Source organism: Zeus faber (genome assembly GCF_960531495.2).
Source record: "Zeus faber genome assembly, chromosome: 15".
In the NCBI taxonomy this organism is placed as follows: Eukaryota; Metazoa; Chordata; class Actinopteri; order Zeiformes; family Zeidae; genus Zeus; species Zeus faber.
Window position 1 is genome coordinate 26,364,986 of NC_137194.1, and position 18,391 is coordinate 26,383,376.

The 18,391-nt window shown below is 40.0% G+C and overlaps 1 protein-coding gene across 1 annotated transcript in view; it reads left to right on the forward strand.

Moving 5' to 3' along the window:
- tp73 (tumor protein p73) overlaps positions 1-18,391 on the forward strand; it is a gene marked incomplete at its 3' end in the record, with an annotated part of 48,791 nt that overhangs the window by 5,607 nt on the left and 24,793 nt on the right. The window contains exons 2-3 of the mRNA XM_080014461.1: positions 5,223-5,318; positions 5,922-6,072. Of these exons, the coding sequence (XP_079870587.1) occupies positions 5,223-5,318; positions 5,922-6,072 (247 nt within the window). The remainder of the gene's footprint in view (positions 1-5,222; positions 5,319-5,921; positions 6,073-18,391) is intronic.

Here is an 18,391-nt window from a genome sequence, read left to right on the forward strand (position 1 = left end):
CCGATATGAAATATATGTTCATGATTTCAGTGATGGTACTGTAATATGTCAATACAATAACCACTACACTAGACCACATTTATTGTAAATGTAGAATTTTCCAGGTAATTACAATAAAAATGTAAGGCCTATTTAACAGATTATCCATTTTCGATTGTCTTTACTTCTGCCTACCTTGACTGCCCACGAACAAACAGTCCGAAATCATGTTAATATCTACACAATATAACGCTTCAGATGTTACACTTCCCTTTTCATGTGTTCTTTTTTTATTTTGAAGGCTGATATTCATTTTTTTTCTGAACCCATTATGCAAACGTTATTGATCTGATCGGTTTTTACTTGTAGGCAAATAGGGAAAAAACGACAACAGCATTTTAAATGATATTTACAATAATCGGCCCTTTTCTAAATTACACGGTTTCCAATTGCGGGACGTTGCTGTTTATTACTAGTTGTTGTTGTTGTTTTTCAAATCATATGTTATTGAAAGGATCTTTTGGGCGATCTGTAGCTCATGTTTTGACTTTGAGGACAATTTTATATAATTACCACATTCGGATTTAGTCAGTGGTCTATGTATTGGGCCTATAAGTGTTAAAAATAAAAGATTCCCATGGTAGCCTGACAAAAACGTCACCGTCCTATAGAGGACATAATATAAAGACCACATTTTTACTCATTAATTCATTAATATGATCTGCTCTGCTGGGAGTGTGTGTTCTTGGTGTGTGCACGTTGTCATGGGCGCAGTAACTGGGGAGCTGACTTGAAGTGAATTAAAATAACCGGAATAACCACAACACCCATTTTGATTCACAAGACAGTTGGCTGATTAGATTCGTTTTTCTGCAAGTCTGAACCAAAAATAAATACAAAAATTCTGAGAATAAATGCCCGTAGACACGGTGGGGGGTAGGGGGTGGGGCGTCATATAGTAGGCGTTTACATAAATAAAGCGACGTCAAAAAGGGACTAATTCAATTCACCATGCAGCAGTTACCTTGAAGCTCATAATCACTATAGCATGTGTCTAATTTGGTGAATCCAACACTACAGCTTCAACTAAAACCCGGGCATTAATTTAGTGTAATCTCATCTTATCACCAATTAAAGGAAGTGAAAGGCCCATGAAAAATGCCACCAGCCTACAGTATCGTCTTCAGCCCTGCTTTGTTGTGGCGGTGAGCAAGTATGGAAAATCTACTTGCCAAATATTGTATGGACCTGATTGCAAGTAAAATGTACAATTTCTCAAGTATCAGTAAAAAAGGTATATCCAAACCGGTATCCTATTTGGCCTCATTACTTTTGAAACACATCTTATCATTGTTTCAGTGATACCGCAGCATTTGTATTGTAGGCTCTAGGAACATGAAACAGTCCTCAAATATCATTCAACAAGATTATCCAACTGTGACATTAAAATGAAATAATTAGAATAGGAACTGCCTCCATGGTTCATTGCGAGAACGGAAACAGCATAGTGGAGCATATGCATAACGCTAATACATTTCTGTTTCTTTCAAAAGTGACAGCTGGTATAAATATAAAATGTGGGATATTTTTGAACAAAGTAATCTCACGGATTACCACTTTAAAAACACATTATTGAAGCGTGGCCTCGACTGGCTAGCGGTCGGATGGCCTAGAAATTAAATTCAACAGCAATAGTTCTTGCGGTAATAGTTGTTGTAATTAGTACTTACGCCCTAGTGGTGAGTCCACTAAGTGAAAAGATGCCTGTGGGTTCCACATGGATTCCTAATTGGCCCTCGAGTTCTGCGTGACGTCACCCCCAGAGGCGGCAGCCGCCTCGGGGACAGCGGGAAGCGAGGGCTCGGCGTTTGCCTGGACCTTAATCTCCTTCTTCTAGGGGGGTCCGGAGGTAGAAGTTAGTTATTTATTTAGCAATTGAATCTATTACATTGAATATACAGTAAATGATTATATCTTTTTTTCCTTTTCATTTTTTTTTTCCAAATATGTTTTACAGTTTGATTTATCGTATCTAATTGTATATGATTGTCACGGTGTCTCTTATCCAAAATGTCATGTCGCCCGAAAGGCCATTATATTGTGAGAGAAAAAAAAAATGTATATATTTATAAATATATATGTATTTATAATATATATATATATATATATATATATGTGTTACAAAACAACAAAACAAACATTGACATCAGCACTAATGACGGCACTGAAAATCTTTACGTGCCTCTTGAGATAAGATTTATAATCGATCGAGAGGTGAGCAAAACTGTTATTTTCAGAAACGCTGTGCAAGTGGAAATAATAGTTTTCATTCCAATAAATGCACGATCAAGCAACATATTTGACAATTTCAAATGTTCAGTCTGCCTATACTCGTGTTTTTTTTGTTATCTTACATTTGTAAAATATCAATTTCTGAGGTGCTGAGATTGAAAATCGAAATTGAGAACGTAAGATGTTGATGATGCAATTTAAGTTGAGACAGCCTAAAACGAAATAAATTAAAAACAGATTAAAACCTTCTCTTATTTGAGCCAATGACAATAGCCCATGTTTTGTTTTGGGGTTTTTTCGATTTTGTGACGATTATCTGACTTGCGTCCTAAAATCCATGCACCTTTGCCACAGTTTGGCTTCTGCAGAGGGTTACTAAGGAGATGTGACGCTGCAGAGTATTAAACAAGCCATGGTCCAACATGCCGGCACAGTTCGCGGTGTATAGACGATGCGATCAAACCCTTTATACAGTTCACCAAGATGGGGGAAACCTGAGACTCTTGCAGCGTCTGTACGCGGTAGGACAGTGCTTTAAAATGTGATTGGAACGTGCACCGCATTACTTTACATACACATATATCATACAGGGCAACAACAAAGATGTATTATTATTATTATTATTATTATTATAAAAAAAATAAAAAAAAAAAAAAAAAAAAAAATAAATAAATAAATAAATAAACAAACAAACAAACAAACAAATAAATAAATAGATAGATAGATATCCGCAATATGGGCTGTATTTCCACGGTGTTCATACCCTCACTACTTCCTTTTTGATAGTATTGTATAAGGCACTTCTTATTTTGCATACTTGCAGCCATTCTCTAGTACAGAGATGCAGCTTCCTGCTTCAGCCTGCAAAACTCCACTACACCCTGCAGTGTAATTACCTGACTAAAGTGCGATAGCCTATAGCTTTACATTGCTGCAAAGTGGTAATCTGTAAGATTATTTTGTTAACAAATAATCCCGTATGTGATCCCTTTTTGAATTTCGCACTATATAAGTGACACCATTTCAATGTGTCTGCATCAGCTCCTCTTTATGCTGTTTCTATTGTTTGTGGCCGGTCCAGCTTTCCCAGCAAGAATGCGGTGAATTTAGTCCCTTTCTACGGGGGCCCTAAGAGCTCAACGTACTGCAATTTAAGACTATACATCCAAATACACAAAACATAAGCAAATTAAGAAAAGATCTCCACCAATACGACGTATAATATATACAATTTACAATATATATATACATATACATATATACATCTATATACGTATAACACATGCGCAGCATTTAGAAAACACGCTGCAAATCCAGACGTGTCGAACTGCCAGCCGGTAGAATCTGTTTTCTCTGAAATATCGCACTTAAATGGCTTAAATAAAAATGTAGATTGATATAAAAGTTGTTTTTGCTATTTATTAATTGCACATATTTTTATTGTATTGTATTGCCGACAAAGATCCGTGGTTGATCACTTCCCACTTCCTTAATGTGTTTTTGATTTGTGTTTTCTGTTAATGTGTTTGTGTTTTCTGTTCATGTTTTTGTGTTTTCTGTTAATGCGGATGTGTTTCCGGTTAATGCGGTTGTGTTTTCCATTAATGCGTTTGTGTTTTCTGTTAATGCGGTTGTGTTTCCGTTTAATGCGGTTGTGTTTTCCATTAATGCGTTTGTGTTTTCTGTTAATGCGGTTGTGTTTTATGTTAATGTGGTTGTGGTTTGTGTTAATGCAGTTGTGTTTTCCGTTAATGCGGTTGTGTTTTCTGATATTGTGTTTGTGTTTTCTGTTGATGTGGTTTTGTTTCCCTTAATGCAGTTGTGTTTTCCGTTAATGCAGTTGTGTTTTCTGTTAATGTGTTTTCTGTTAAAGCGGTTGTGTTTTATGTTAATGCGGTTGTGTTTTCTGGTAATGCGGTTGTGTCTTCCGTTAATGTGGAAGACACCTCTCATGTAAGCATTACGTAATGTAGCTCTAACAGTCATCTAATGTGGGAACAGACTCCATACTGAAATTTTCAGTAATGGAGGCCAATGTGAGAACGATTACCTACTGCCTTTGCAATAGGTAGTCATTTTACTTTATGCAAAGTTAAGGATTCAATGTGGGAAAGGGGCTTTTGACTGAGCAACAAAATGTCAGTAAGATGTCAATATAGGGGAACATTCACAAAAATAATATAAATAATATTCCCACGACCTCAAGTGTCAGAGAAAAGCACAAATAAATCGATCAGAAGAAGAAAGTGAACATAACGAGAGTAAACCCAGATTCGGAAAAAAAACCTTTGCGGTTTCTAATGGAATTGTGGGACTTGTCGTGTAATCCACCAGAAGTCACTACAACTTGGATGTAGTTACTTCTATTGGCAGCAGAATATTTGGAGAAACCGGTGCAGGAGTGTAAGGTGTAAGGAGGAAGGAAGTGTCATTTCTGTCAGGGTGAGGGGGATGGAGAGGACAGGTTCGGGCACGCCCAGGCCCCCTGGTACCCCATGGCACTTCAGCAGTGTGATCACACCTGCATAGGAGTGAGCCTCGAGCATCGAGGCTGTACAGCATGGAGCCGTTTCTCCACCGAACAGGGGTTCAAATATAAAGGATCCTTCCAGATGAGATCTCGATGGGTTACTCTGGATATCCAAGGAGGAGAGTAGATATAAAGTGTGATTAAAAAGCCTTTATTATCAAAGCTATATCGATTAATAAGCCCACATGTTTTGACCGAAATCGGTGTCCGTCAGCTCTCCTGGTCTCCTCTAATCCCAGGGGTTGAATTATCTTGAATGAAATGGCCTTACCCCTCATTTGTAACACACACCCCCCACCCACCTTATTAATTTTTTGTTCAAACCAACAACGTATTCGCTCAATTAGCTTTTTTTCCATTAAGTTGCTAGTTTACATTAATCAAACTAATTCCTGTATGCATGGCCATGTGTGTTACACAGAGTGATATACCCCTCACTGGACATCCCATCGTTAAAGATGTCCACGTCCACTGCCACGGAGGAGGGAGGCACCTTCGACCACCTGTGGAGTTCCTTGTAAGTCACCCGGTTTGGCTTTGTCTTCATGTTTGACGTAAACCATTGGAGCCTTTGACATTATTTGCCGTATTTGCCATTTTATGTTATTTATGTTATTTATGTTATTATAAAAAAAAACCTCACCAGCCAGACTGGCCCGTCTTTTTATTGGGGAAGGTGAAACATGCATCCTCTTGTCTCTAGTTGTTTACACAGTGAGTAAAACAATCTTATATTGCAATAATGTGTTCTATAAGCAGAGGTAAAATAATAACCTGATAACACAAAATGTCAATTCAAATAAATTATGATAAATAAGGATAGGGTTCTGTGTTTGGATTCCAGAGTTAGCCTGACAATGTAAGGTAGTTTACTCACCATTTAAACAGATAGTGCTCATTTAACTTTTGAAAATTAAGATAGATACATTTTCCTTCAAATATTTCAAATTATCCCCTCTCTTCTACAGTATAGTTCCACCCTATCCACAGCTGCTTCTATTTTTTAGCCTCTTGAGATCTCAATCTTGAATCTTGACTCTTGAAGTTGACACAATGGATTTTAAAAGTTAAAAACTGTGGCCATGCCAGAGTTATATTCTCTACTGTTGTTTGCCCAAAGGGAGCCAGACAGCACCTATTATGAGCTTCCCCCCGGGAGCCAAGCAGGAGAGCGCCCGGTGCCTTCCACCAGCACCCCAGGGGGCCATCGCGGAGCTACCGAGGTCTGCATGGATGTCTACCACATGAGGGACATGAACGACAGCGTCATGGTAAGAATACCCAGTGCATTCATCCAGCTTGTTGTTAAAGCATCACTTCAATATTTTTCAAACCAAGACTGGATATGTTACGTAAAATGTTGGTTACTACCAACATCTATAACTGTTCATAGAAACAACCTCTCTGAACACTTTACTGTTGAGAAACTTACCACTCTACGCTGTATCTTCTCATTGTGCTTAAATGCAGTCCAATGGGGCAAACGTTTAAGCATAAAAAACAAACAAAAAAATAAAAAATCTCCTTTTCAAAAATTGGGAGCTCACAATATTGTCAGACAGTCTTTCTTTGTCAGAGTTTTTCAGGATTTTATTCACTGACTGCTCTCATGTTTTCCATGTTTTTCCTCTCCAAGACTGAAGGATTTAAAGATGTTTTGGAAATTCTGTGGCAAATCTTTGGGTCTATTTTGGGAAAATGTGACTGTTACTTTTATTACACGTAGGCATTACATGTAGAGTCAGATTTTGCCGTTTTCAAAAAGGAGATTTCGTTTTTTTTTTTTCAAGGCTTAAATATTTGCCGCTTCAATCTGCATTTAAGCATAGTGACAAGCTGCAGAAGAGTGGTAAGTTCCTCAACAGTCAAGCGTTCCACGAGGTTATACTATGACACATTTCAAAGAAAAAAAACCTCTCTTAAAAACATTGAACATTTTTTTATCAGGTTGCTTCAATGTGGTCTTTTTTAATAGGGATTTTGAATTGTTTGGATACCCTGTCTCTACATCGCGTCAACTGAACATCATTCATTAATAAATGCAAGCCTTTATCCTCTAGCTCACACCTTACAGAAACAACACCAATATTATGTGTCCAACAAGAGCAAAAACAGAGAAAATGAATTCAACAGCTCTTTGTCCCTCACTCCTGAGCCAGTCCTGCGTTTTCCCTCCGTAGTGGGAGAGATTCCCTCCCATTTAGTTTCCCTCTCCTCAGCAACTTTTCCCTCCTTCCCCTCAGCTGATGACTGCTGACTGGCCCACTGGGAGCGGGGAGGGGGAAAAACTCTAATTAAACCCCCAGCTAGAGCCTCTTGCTGCTCCAGGAGCCATCTGTAGATCAAGGTGTGTGTGTGTGTGTGTGTGTGTGTGTGTGTGTGTGTGGGTGTGTGTGTGTGCGTGCGTGCGTGCGTGCGTGTGTGTGTGTGTGTGCGTGCGTGCGTCGTGCGTGCGTGTGTGCGTGTATGTACGAGCTTGTAGCTACTCATGTTTTTTTGCAGTAAGATTTTTAAATTTAGGTTTGTCTATCTCTATTTCTCTGAAGAAAGACTTGTACTTTAAGAACCAAATAACTGCCCCTGAACACCCCCCCCTCCCGCCCCACACACACACACACACACACACCCACACACACAAACACACACTAACATACACACACACACACACACACTGATCTGGAGTATTGGTAGGATCTAATCTATCGGTGGGCAAGCCCAGGCCTGCCGGGCAGGTTAATGAATAGTCAGGAAAGTGCGACGGGTGTGACCAGGGTTTGTTGTTGGATGGAGAGTGAGCAGGAGAAGGCCCAGTCAGGTTTAAGGGGAAACAGGTGGAGGAGGAGGAGGAGGAGGAGGAGGAGGAGGAGGAGGCGGAGGCGACAGGAAAATACTTTTCCTTCATCTCCATCATGTCCCGCTCTGGGGAGCAGGCGGCCGTCAGAGTAGAGGGGAGAGACTCCCTCAGTCGCACCCTGGAGCGATGACTGCAGAGAGCGTTGCTGAGCAGAGCCACTAGGTCCTGGCGGTCGCCGACTTCAATATTCATTTTGTATTCACTCCCCCGCCCATCGCCACGGGACCCCGAAGATGTTGTGTGTTGTTGAGCCCACGCAGCATTGTGGCACGGTAAGTGGAGTGGATGGTTGTCTTTTTCATCGTCAATTTTCAGACTTTTGCATACATATACTGTATGTGGCTTTTTGTCCAGTGGGAAGATGGTGACTTCAGTGTTCTGAGATGGCTGCCGTTAGTTATTAGTAGTTTATTGTAGTTAAGTTTTGGTGTTCATGGATTTGGCAACAGACTTGGGTGTTTGATAGTTATCTTACAAAGCTTTAATCTATAGAGAAACAGGCTATAACATCAATCTACCACCAATCCGCCTAAGATCTGACACTGGACTTTGTTAATGATAACATACTCGGAAGTCAAGCTGTCAGTTTGACAACTTTGTGGACGATAATGCATGATCATCAACTGCAATATGTTTTGTTGTGGTTCTTTGTACCTTTAAGAACGATATCTTCTCATCTGATGAAAAGCTTTGTTTTGCTCCCTCCTCTACTGAAAGCAATAAAGCACTTTGTCATATCAGGATATATATATATATATTTTTTATTATGCTAATGACATTGTTTTCTAGGCAGTCCTTGATAATCTGCCATTTTGACTCAAAAAACAACTTTAATACATAGCCCTGAGATTAACTCGCTAAATGCAACTTTCGATGAAAAGACTACTTTTTTTTTTTTTTACTTCTAAGAATAGTTAAGTATGTGTTTATTTCCATACTTGATTAAGTTTGTGATTGAGTTTACCATTCAGCACTGAGGTTTATCACTGGTGACCACAATGGCACATATCTCTGAATACTTTATGAATAGTCTTTAAGGAGGGATGTGCATTGGTATTCATTCATTTATTTATGCATTCATTAATACAAAATTAAAAAAACACCTTATGTGTCATCATTACTGTCCTGGAATGTCAGCACTCACAACACACCCACTCACAGGAATGGGTCACACTCAACATTGAACACTCCTCAAGTCTGGTCATAGGTTATAAAAGAATGAATGAATGAATGAATGGATGGATGGATGGATGGATGGGTGGATGGATGAATGGATGAATGAATGAATGAATGAATATAATTATTTCATAAAGTGTTTATGGAGTACATTAAAAAATATAGTAAAACAACCATTGATTTCAGCCACAGTGAAACATGTTGGAAGTCTCGATCAGTGGAATGTATGGCGATGGCCTGGACGCAGTGTGTCCTACTGTGTATCCCCAACAGGGGGCAGCCTTCGTCAACTCCACTGCTCCTGCTCAAGCAGGATGAGTTTCTTTCAGGCTCAACTCCTCCTGACCTCGTTTGGTCGTTCAGTGTTTCACACTCATTTCTATCTTTGACTTTTTAATATTTACTCTAGTTGTGTCTTCGGCCACTCCAGTGCTGCCAGCGCCACAGCGTCTTTGATAGAGTTGGTAAAGTAGCGGTTAACACGGGTCATTAGAAGGGGAATCTTCCTCCTGTCGTCGGCCTATTGTGTTTCACTCATCTTGACAAGTGATGGGTGTTGTTGCCGGTTTATCTGCCACAGCTAATGTTTGTGGCCTTTAAGTCTTAGCTTTGAGTGGCAGCCAGCAAGATGGCTGCCCATAGGGGATGTGGGATAGAGGTGGGATAGGGAGCATAAATACTTAAACACACACAGACACACACATAGTATATGTATATAAACGTACACACACACACACACACACACACACACTCCTACATACTCCGATTCTCTCGATGGCAGTGAGGGGTTCGGTCTGTTTCAACTTGTTGCACATGGAATCAAAGTTTTAAGAACACCTGTGTGTGTGTGTGTGTGTGTGTGCGTGTGTGTGTGTGCGTGCGTGCGTGTGTGTGTGTGTGTGTGTGGTTGATGGCAGCACCTGGGCTTACCTTGTTTTCCCGGGAACCCCCCTTCGACAATACCTTTAAGAGGTGGTGATTTTTTTTTTTTTTCAAAGGCCGCCAACACTCAGTATCTAAAAGCGAGCAGAGAAAGGCTCCTTTGTGCAGGAGTCACAACGACAACCGAATCAAAGCGGGTCGGATCAGGGATCGATTCCATCCTCTCCGTCACCTCAAATGCTCCCTAGTCTTCTGTAAACCCTGTTGTTGCCTCCACTTTACACGCAAGCTGACATGGCTGCCTCACAATGGTGTGGCATACATATATATAGGACTGGGCGATCTTATTTTGGAAGGGTGACTATTGGTACTGATATTGCATGTGTAATCAGCTGTTTATTTACTATAGCCTAAATAATGCTAAATAATAACTTTGTGAACTACACACAAAGTCTATAAAGTCGACTTGTAAAACCTTTTCTACTTAGTCATCCATGGCATAGTTATCACTTCTAACAAACGATTTAAACAAACCATAGACTAATTGTAGCGTATCCTATAGTGAATCGAGTGAATCGAAGTTGTCTTTGAGACAATTTGTAAATGTTGAGTATATGTAAAACCAAGACAAATTTCATGTGAAGGAAACTTTGTTTGGACATTTATACTTTGGTTCTATAATGAAGGATTGGAGCAAGGAGGTCGGCTCAGGGAGAGGTCAGAGTTGAAGGATGGGGTAAATGAAGGGGACCAACTGATGAAGAAGTCATGTCCATTTGATTTTATTAATTCTTAACATCTACGGTATATTTTTATTTATTCGCTTAATGTTAGTGAAATCATTGGTACAGTACCTCATGTTTGAACTTTTTACAATTTACAGCCTTTAACACTTTTGTATTGGTATAACCATTGTTTTGCACTTCAAAATAAATACTAGACAAGTGAAAGCTGCTCAATGTTCTTTAGGTTGTAAAGTCTTGCAGTGCAATTTTTTTTAATAAAACATTATTTATTAAAAATTAAAAAATAAAAACTTGATATTTTCAGATATATAAATAAAAGTGCACATATTTGGAAAAAAGGTTCGCGCAGCAGAGCAGGGATCTTATGGGTCATTCCACCACCAAAGATCAGGAAGCTATGACCATCTGGAGCTCTGAAATGTGGCTGTACCTACCACATAGGAACTCCACCATTGGGGTTCTGGGTGTCTGGGTCTGGGTCCTTCAGTCCCCTTTTGATAACAATGTGTTTTTGAAGAGGATTCCAGGAGACACTGCACCTGGAATACATATTCAAAAGTGCAACAGAAGCTTTAGAGGTTGCGTGCTGAGTCCCGCACTTCTCTACCCTCCTGTGTTAATTTAGGGATAGGTGGGGGGTGGGGTACACTGAAAAATACATCACAAACTATGTGATTGGATTTTGAGTTGAAGTCTGTTCTGTTCTTTCCTCATTCGTATAGGCAGTAAATTACAGGCCGTCAGAGTTGGCTGTACCCGACTCCGAATTATGTCAGTTGTTTCGGATGCAGCTATTCAATGCAAATATTAAACTATTCGGGGGGGCACAGAGGATTGGGGCATGGAGGTTGGATACTGACCTAAATTATTGAAGACCGTAGTATCGATAAGCTCTGATGTACTTTTAACAGTATTGGAGAAATTAAGAGATGTTCATCTCGGAAGCATTTTCACTATTATCAGAAAAGACATCTCTCCTCACTCTCTCTCTCTCTCTCTCTCCCACTCCTTGTCAGAGATATGGAGATATGGGCCGTCTCCAGCCCAGCCCCCTCCCCGCCCTCCCAGTGGGAGCCGCCCCCCCCCCGTCTCTCCTACGCTCACGAGGAGACGCTCTCAATCGCCCCCCCTTCATGCGTAATGCGCAGAAACTACAGCAGTCTTAATTCTGCTCTAAATGTGTTTTAGTTTTTCTCTTGAAAAATAAAAAAGAACTGATAAGAGTACTGTTAAAGTACCACATAGATAAGCAGGATTCAGATCCGTTGATGCGGATGATTCACAAATACAAATATATTTATTATTTCCCCTTATTTATAATTCGGCGGTCCTCTTTGGGGTTTGGGGTTTGGGGTCTGCTTCTGGTGGTTTGTTCAGTTTGGGTTGGCTCGCCGTCCCTCCCTCATCAGGGAGAGAATTCCAACTTGTGGGAGATCTCAAATGGAAAAAAAAATCCCTACCCTGGTCAGAGAGCGGACGAGGAAGCCTATGCATTTGTTGTTTCAATTTGCTATAATAAACTATTATAACACATTTACAAAACACTGTAAACCAATTGTGTACTTTCAGTAAAAAATGCCTTATATATGCCTTGCCTAATATATATTATATACTGTAACTGAAGTTATTTCATATCAAAACTCAATATTCATCATTAAATCATATATAAGGATGAATATATCCTTTTTTTTTTTTTTTTTTTACTTTATTGTTCTTTTGCAATTTGAATTCAATTTTAGAACTTTTAAATAATACTTTATTTATATCTTAAATCATGTATTGATTATAAGCAAATTCTGAGGCGTAGGGGCGTGATTGGCTGCCGCTCGTAGTGTAGCACCTGGTTTGCATATACAAGTGCGATTGGCCAGTTTCTTGTTTCGGCTAATTTGCCGGACGGACGGATGTCCCCAATATTGTTAACGTACTTATAAACTGGCCATTGTAGATGATAAATATATCAATATTCCGCTTCTGAATGGCCTATTTCTCACATGAACTTTTCTCAGAAATATATTTGGTTGGACCGTTAAGGAGACATAAAGGTCCTTTTTTCAAACCGTACCCGATGGGATCATACTACCTCCTGTAGTTAAACAGTCGGACACATTGGAACTACTAGTCGACTCGTGAGGCCAAAGCGGGCTAACTAGTTCACTAGTAAGCCTTTTAGTTGTATTAGTTAACTAGTGGGGTGCAGTGAGCAGCCACTAGTGAACTAGTAGTCAGTAGGCACAGCTGAACATGTACTAGTGATATGAAAGCAAATAAAACAGGAAAAAGCGGGAAATAAACAGAATACTGCGATTTGATTTTTTTTTTTATTCATAGCCCTCCGAACACGAAGCTATTTCTGAGAGTTTTTCACACCCTTTACATTTTAGCTCATACTATATATTTTTTTAAGAACAATGGAGTGCACATATAAGGAAATGAGGAACAATGGTACAATTGCCATATACAAATGCAATTGGTCACATGTGTGCACTGGCTTTTCCATTTTCCATTATCGTCCCATGAAGACAGGTAAAAAAAAACAGAAGAGGAAACAAGCAAACAAACCAAAAAATAAATAATTCAAAGAAAAACAGCAAGAACAAAAAATATATATATATATGGATACAATTTACAAAACACCAAGGACTTATACATAGCTACTAGTGTTATGAAACAAAATATGAAAAAATGGGTATCTGCTAGTGATGGGAGGTTCTTTTTACTGACTTGAGTTTTTTTATGAGTCACCCACTGAAGAGAGTCAGGTTTTTGAGTCACTCAAGTCACCAAGTCAGTCACCCAGATCTTGGGGAATCCCCCACCGGCCCCAGTGCCCATAAAGCATGCACACCAGAGACCTCCGCCGGTCGAGACCACCGGTCTTCCGGTCAAGCCCTCCACCAACAACAAATGGAATAAAATCATTTAATCGTGCAGTTCTTCTAGGCCTTCCAAAATGTTATCGGATCAAATTCTGATGGTGAAACGAATCGTTTCGCGGGGGGCAGAGACACAGGCCGTGGGGTTGAAAACACACCGTGCCCACTCTTTGTTTTATTGCAGAGAGTGGGCTAGGTGGAACAAGCCCAGAGCAGATGGAATACATGTCATGACGAGGCATGACAAATTAAATTTCATGCACAGTTACTGTCTGTCAATGTTGCATGAGACTTGACGAGTGATTTGGTGCAGCCCGCGTCAGACCAATCAGGTCAGGGCAGGGGGCGGGGCTCCGTGCTGGGAGCGAGTACTGAGTTGAAACAAGCGCCAAAGTTGTTTATTTTTTCACAGGGCTTAATACAATAATTAACTTGATACATTTCCACAAATGCAGTTAATATAAGAGTTGCACAATAGTGTGAGTGATACGTTGTCTAGTAAGTAGCAGGTAGGAGGGGCAAGTCAGTGAACGAGTTAGTGGAGACAAGGACTCGTCAATCCCGAGTCAGTAAACACAGTCGTTCATTTTGAACCATTCGTTCAAACACGCACATCACTATCTGCGCTTATTGTGCGTGCCATCACACCCAGGTGGGGTTGCCATATAAGCAAAAATTAATGTTGTTTACAGCTATTATAATAAATTATTTTCTTGGGGAATGAAACTAGAAAATTAATTTAACCACTCAGGTCGGCAGATTATGAGATTTCCAGAGGTGAGTAAAGTATTTAGGCCTGCCATTAAAGCAAGGTTGATTCATTTCTTTTGGGAGCTGTTCCATGGGCCAGAACCAAAAGTCCCTAGAAGACACAATCATGGTGTACATGGGACAGAAGCAAGGAGACAGGTTGAAATGGTATCACCATTCCAGAAATGAGTTGATATAGTGTGAGACAATTGCATGTGGGAAAAAGTTTCTTTCAACCTGGTACAACGCCTGCAAAGATATGAAAGTTGCTTTGATTCGACCACATGAACCTGAAAGAACCTAAACAGATGACAAGACGGGGCCTTGTACATGCCTGGGTTTGAAGGAAGGACATAAAAGTACCATTACCGAAAAGGTGGATTTCTTGTATACGTGCTTCATCCCAGGATTTAAATGTTTCATCAGCAAGGCATTAGGTTAAATATTGGTTTCTTCGAATGGGGGTAGCAGGACAAACAAGAACACTGTAATCCATTGGCTTATGAATGCATTTCAATACATGCAGGCTGTTCAAGATCACAGGATTTTGAGTCATTTCCTTAAGCACACTGAGGTCAAAGTAAGGAAAACATTTCAATTTATGGGGGGGGGGGGGGGGAGCATAAAACATTTGCATCATCAAAGTGAGAACCAGTGCTTTTTCTGACTCAGTTGTGCTGAGAGGTATATCGTTTCAGATTTGGTAAATGAACCCCCCGATACAACACATTTTTACTGATGTTTATTGTTCCGTATCAAAGAAGTGAAGAAACTTTGCATCTTCTGAAAGAAATTTGGTGGTAGTGAAAAGGGGAGATTATGAAAAACATTACAGAAAGTTCGGCAAAACAGACATCTTAATTATGTTTTCCTAGTTCAGGCTAAAGGTACCCTCAATCTTTGATGGAATGTTTACACCAAGGTAATTAATAGATGAATGAGACAACTTCCACTTTGACTGGTTTTGTAGTTTATCGGAATTAAATTGGAAAATTGGCTTACTTATGGTTTTCGACCAATTTACTTCGTACCCTGCGTTAGAGGGTATGCCGTAGGGTGGATAAAAGTGCAAGCAGGGGGGCTTTATTACAATCCAAAAAGGTGTAAAAGGTGTCAAGCAAAAACAAAGTCAGAGGAAGATGGTGTTCCTCAATGTGGAAGACAAAAGGTCAAAGAGCCTGGTACGGATGGGGCCGTGAGGGGCTGGTGGGGAGAACTGATGATTGGAAACTAATGAGGGACAGTGAGAGTGATTATTAGATGGGTTTTGTGGAGGGCTGGAGAGATAGTGTGGGTGTGGTCGTGACACCCTGAGAGTCTTCCAAGTCTATAAGTAGTGGAATAGCAAATGAGGGGTTCTGATTGTATATTAAAACATCATCAGCGTATAAAGAAATAACATGGTTCCCACACATTGTCCACGCCTCTAATAAGGGGATGTGATCTGATTAAAGGCGCCATGGCAAACAAGGAGGGTGCTGCCAGACAGCCTTGGCAGCCTTGCCGGAGAGTGTCACATGCTATCACTTTTATGCAGAATTAGAAAGATAAAGCAGATAACAGCAAAACTGACAAATGTCTATTGAATTTCACGGCCATCACAAACGTCTTCCACAATAATGAACTGGAACGACGCCATGTTGGGACTGCCCCGAATACAAATCTTATTCAGAATGTCTGTGAGTTGGTCGGATCCATGACATCGATAAAGTTCTGACGTCAGTTATAGCTGCACATGCCGCTGTCTTGGTGAGATCTCGATTGTTGACAATTACTAGACTGCAATGCTCTCATGTGACCTGTGCGCGCCATCATTTGTGCATGGGTGTGCGTTTCAGCGAAAAGTACAGTTTTTTACAAAATATTTCACAATAATGGACCGATCTGGATCAAACTTGGAAGACAGCATGTCGAAACTGCCCCGAATACACATTTATTAATCTTGTCTCTGAGTGCGGCCGATCCATGGCATCTATAAACTATCGACGTCAGTTTTTCATTAACAAATACAATAAGGCAGAACATTTTATCACATAAATAAATCATAGTATAATAATGAATCAAAATAAAACCCTTCAAAAGTAAACGTTTTATCCCATTTCGCCCAAGCCGTTCCATCTTTATGAGCTTTTGAAAAAAAAAAATGCAGAGCGTATATGTACCTGTCAGATGGTTCCAACGTTCACTGACACCCAATCCGTCCACTCATGTTACAATGAGAACCTCCTTATACGCCCCAACATCCCTGGGTAACGCCTCCTAATTTGCATGTAACTGCCACTAGTTAACTGGTGACACCACATAGTTCACGTTCTTATTAGTTGGACATAATAGCCTTACTAGTTAAGTTGCGCCAAAAATGTGTAACTAGCTAACTAATTAAGTTGTATGATCAAAAACATATTATTGGCGTAATTAGTTAACTAGTGCTGCTTCACCGGCAACCTGTTAAAGCCAACTAGTGCGCTGAAAAGACAACTACTGTAGTTGTTATTTTGGTGTAACTAAGATCATTGTGCCACTAGTGAGATTTTAATGCAAATAGTAGAAAATAGTGCAACTAGTTGCTGAAAAGAATGACGAGTAAGGTGAACATTCGATATCAAGATGGACTTGTTCTATTAGTAAGAGAAAATGGCAACAGGCAACTAGTCAGAAAAATACAATTTGACGGAATAAATGCTCAAACGGCTTGCCATAGACAGACAGACAGACAAATAGATAGATAGATAGATAGATAGATAGATATATAGATAGATAGATGGATAGATGGATAGATGGATAGATAGATAGATAGATAGATAGATAGATAGATGGATAGATGGATAGATAGATAGATAGATAGATAGATAGATAGATAGATAGATAGATAGATAGATAGATAGATAGATAGATAGATAGATAGATAGATAGATAGATAGATAGATAGATAGATAGATAGATAGATGGATAGAAAGATAGACAGACAGACAGACAGACAGACAGACAGACAGACAGACATCTATGTCGCGTTTTGACATGACGTGTTTACTGCTGCACATCCCCAGGGCATCCCTCTCCACTCGCACAAAATGCAAACCACAAACACAAAACACATAATCTTCCCACTTTGACCCTTGATCTCTCCCACTTGTCCATTTATAGGTCTTCCTTGCCTTCTTTCTCTCTCTCTCTCTCTCTCTCTGTCTCCCTCTTTCTTGGGGGCATGTCACATCAGACAGTGTTTACCCAGCGCAGACCTTCACAAGGTGTTTTCAAACATGTGTGTACATGCTTCCCGGGCATCACCGTCTATGTCCGGGCGTGTCGTAATTAGAACACGTAGAAATTTTTTGGGTTCCCATTCCCTTTTTGCCTTTCTCTTCTTCTTCTTCTTCTTCTTCTTCTTCTTCTTCTTCTCCTCCTCCCCCTCTTGCTCTGTCCCACTCTCAGTCCCTTCTGCTCCTCTGCAGCGGGGTCCCAGATCGTTCTCTCTCCAGGGTTTACATGTGGAAGTGTATGTGTGTGTGTGTGTGTGTGTGTGTGACGTGTCTGTTGACTTGGCACACACCATTTTTTAGTTTGGGCTCAGGGTATGGTCACTGGCTGAGCCGTGTTAGGACACTTCTGACTGAAGAGATTACATGTGAGCACAAAACAGTCCAAGTAGAGGATGTACTTCATGAAAAAGAAGGTAAAACAGTTCTTTGATTTTCTGTTAATTGTGTGTGTGTGTGTGTGTGTGTGTGTGTGTGTGTGTGTGTGTGTGTGTGTGTGTGTGTGTGTGTGTGTGTGTGCGCATGTGTGCGCGTGTGTGTGTGTGTGTGTGTGTGCGCATGTGTGTCTGTGTGTAGGATATGTATCCATAATTGCTGGTCCTTTTTAACCTTGATTTACCTTCAGCGTCAGTCAGTGCGTGTGTGTGAACTGACAACAAACTCTGTTTATTTACTTATTTAGACATACACACACAGTTTCTGTTTGTTGCACTAGAATCTTATCTAGGTTTGGAGATTATTTTTCAAGTTTATTTGATTTAAATTGTTTGTTTGTTTGTTTTTGTTATTTGTTTATTTAAGTACAAATAAGTAAGTATTTACTTATTTATTCATTCATTTATTTATGTCTTCCAACCTTCCTAAATCTCCAGAATCTATTGGCAATGACTTGCTTGATGTTGGTTTCGCTGAATTCTATCCTGATGATATCACAGCGCACTCAGAGGCTCTGTTTCATTTTATGAACCAAATGGACTCTAATATCGCAGAGACCTCGACAACATTGTAATTGTAAGGTGAATATCTCAATGAGAATATTACATTTTTGT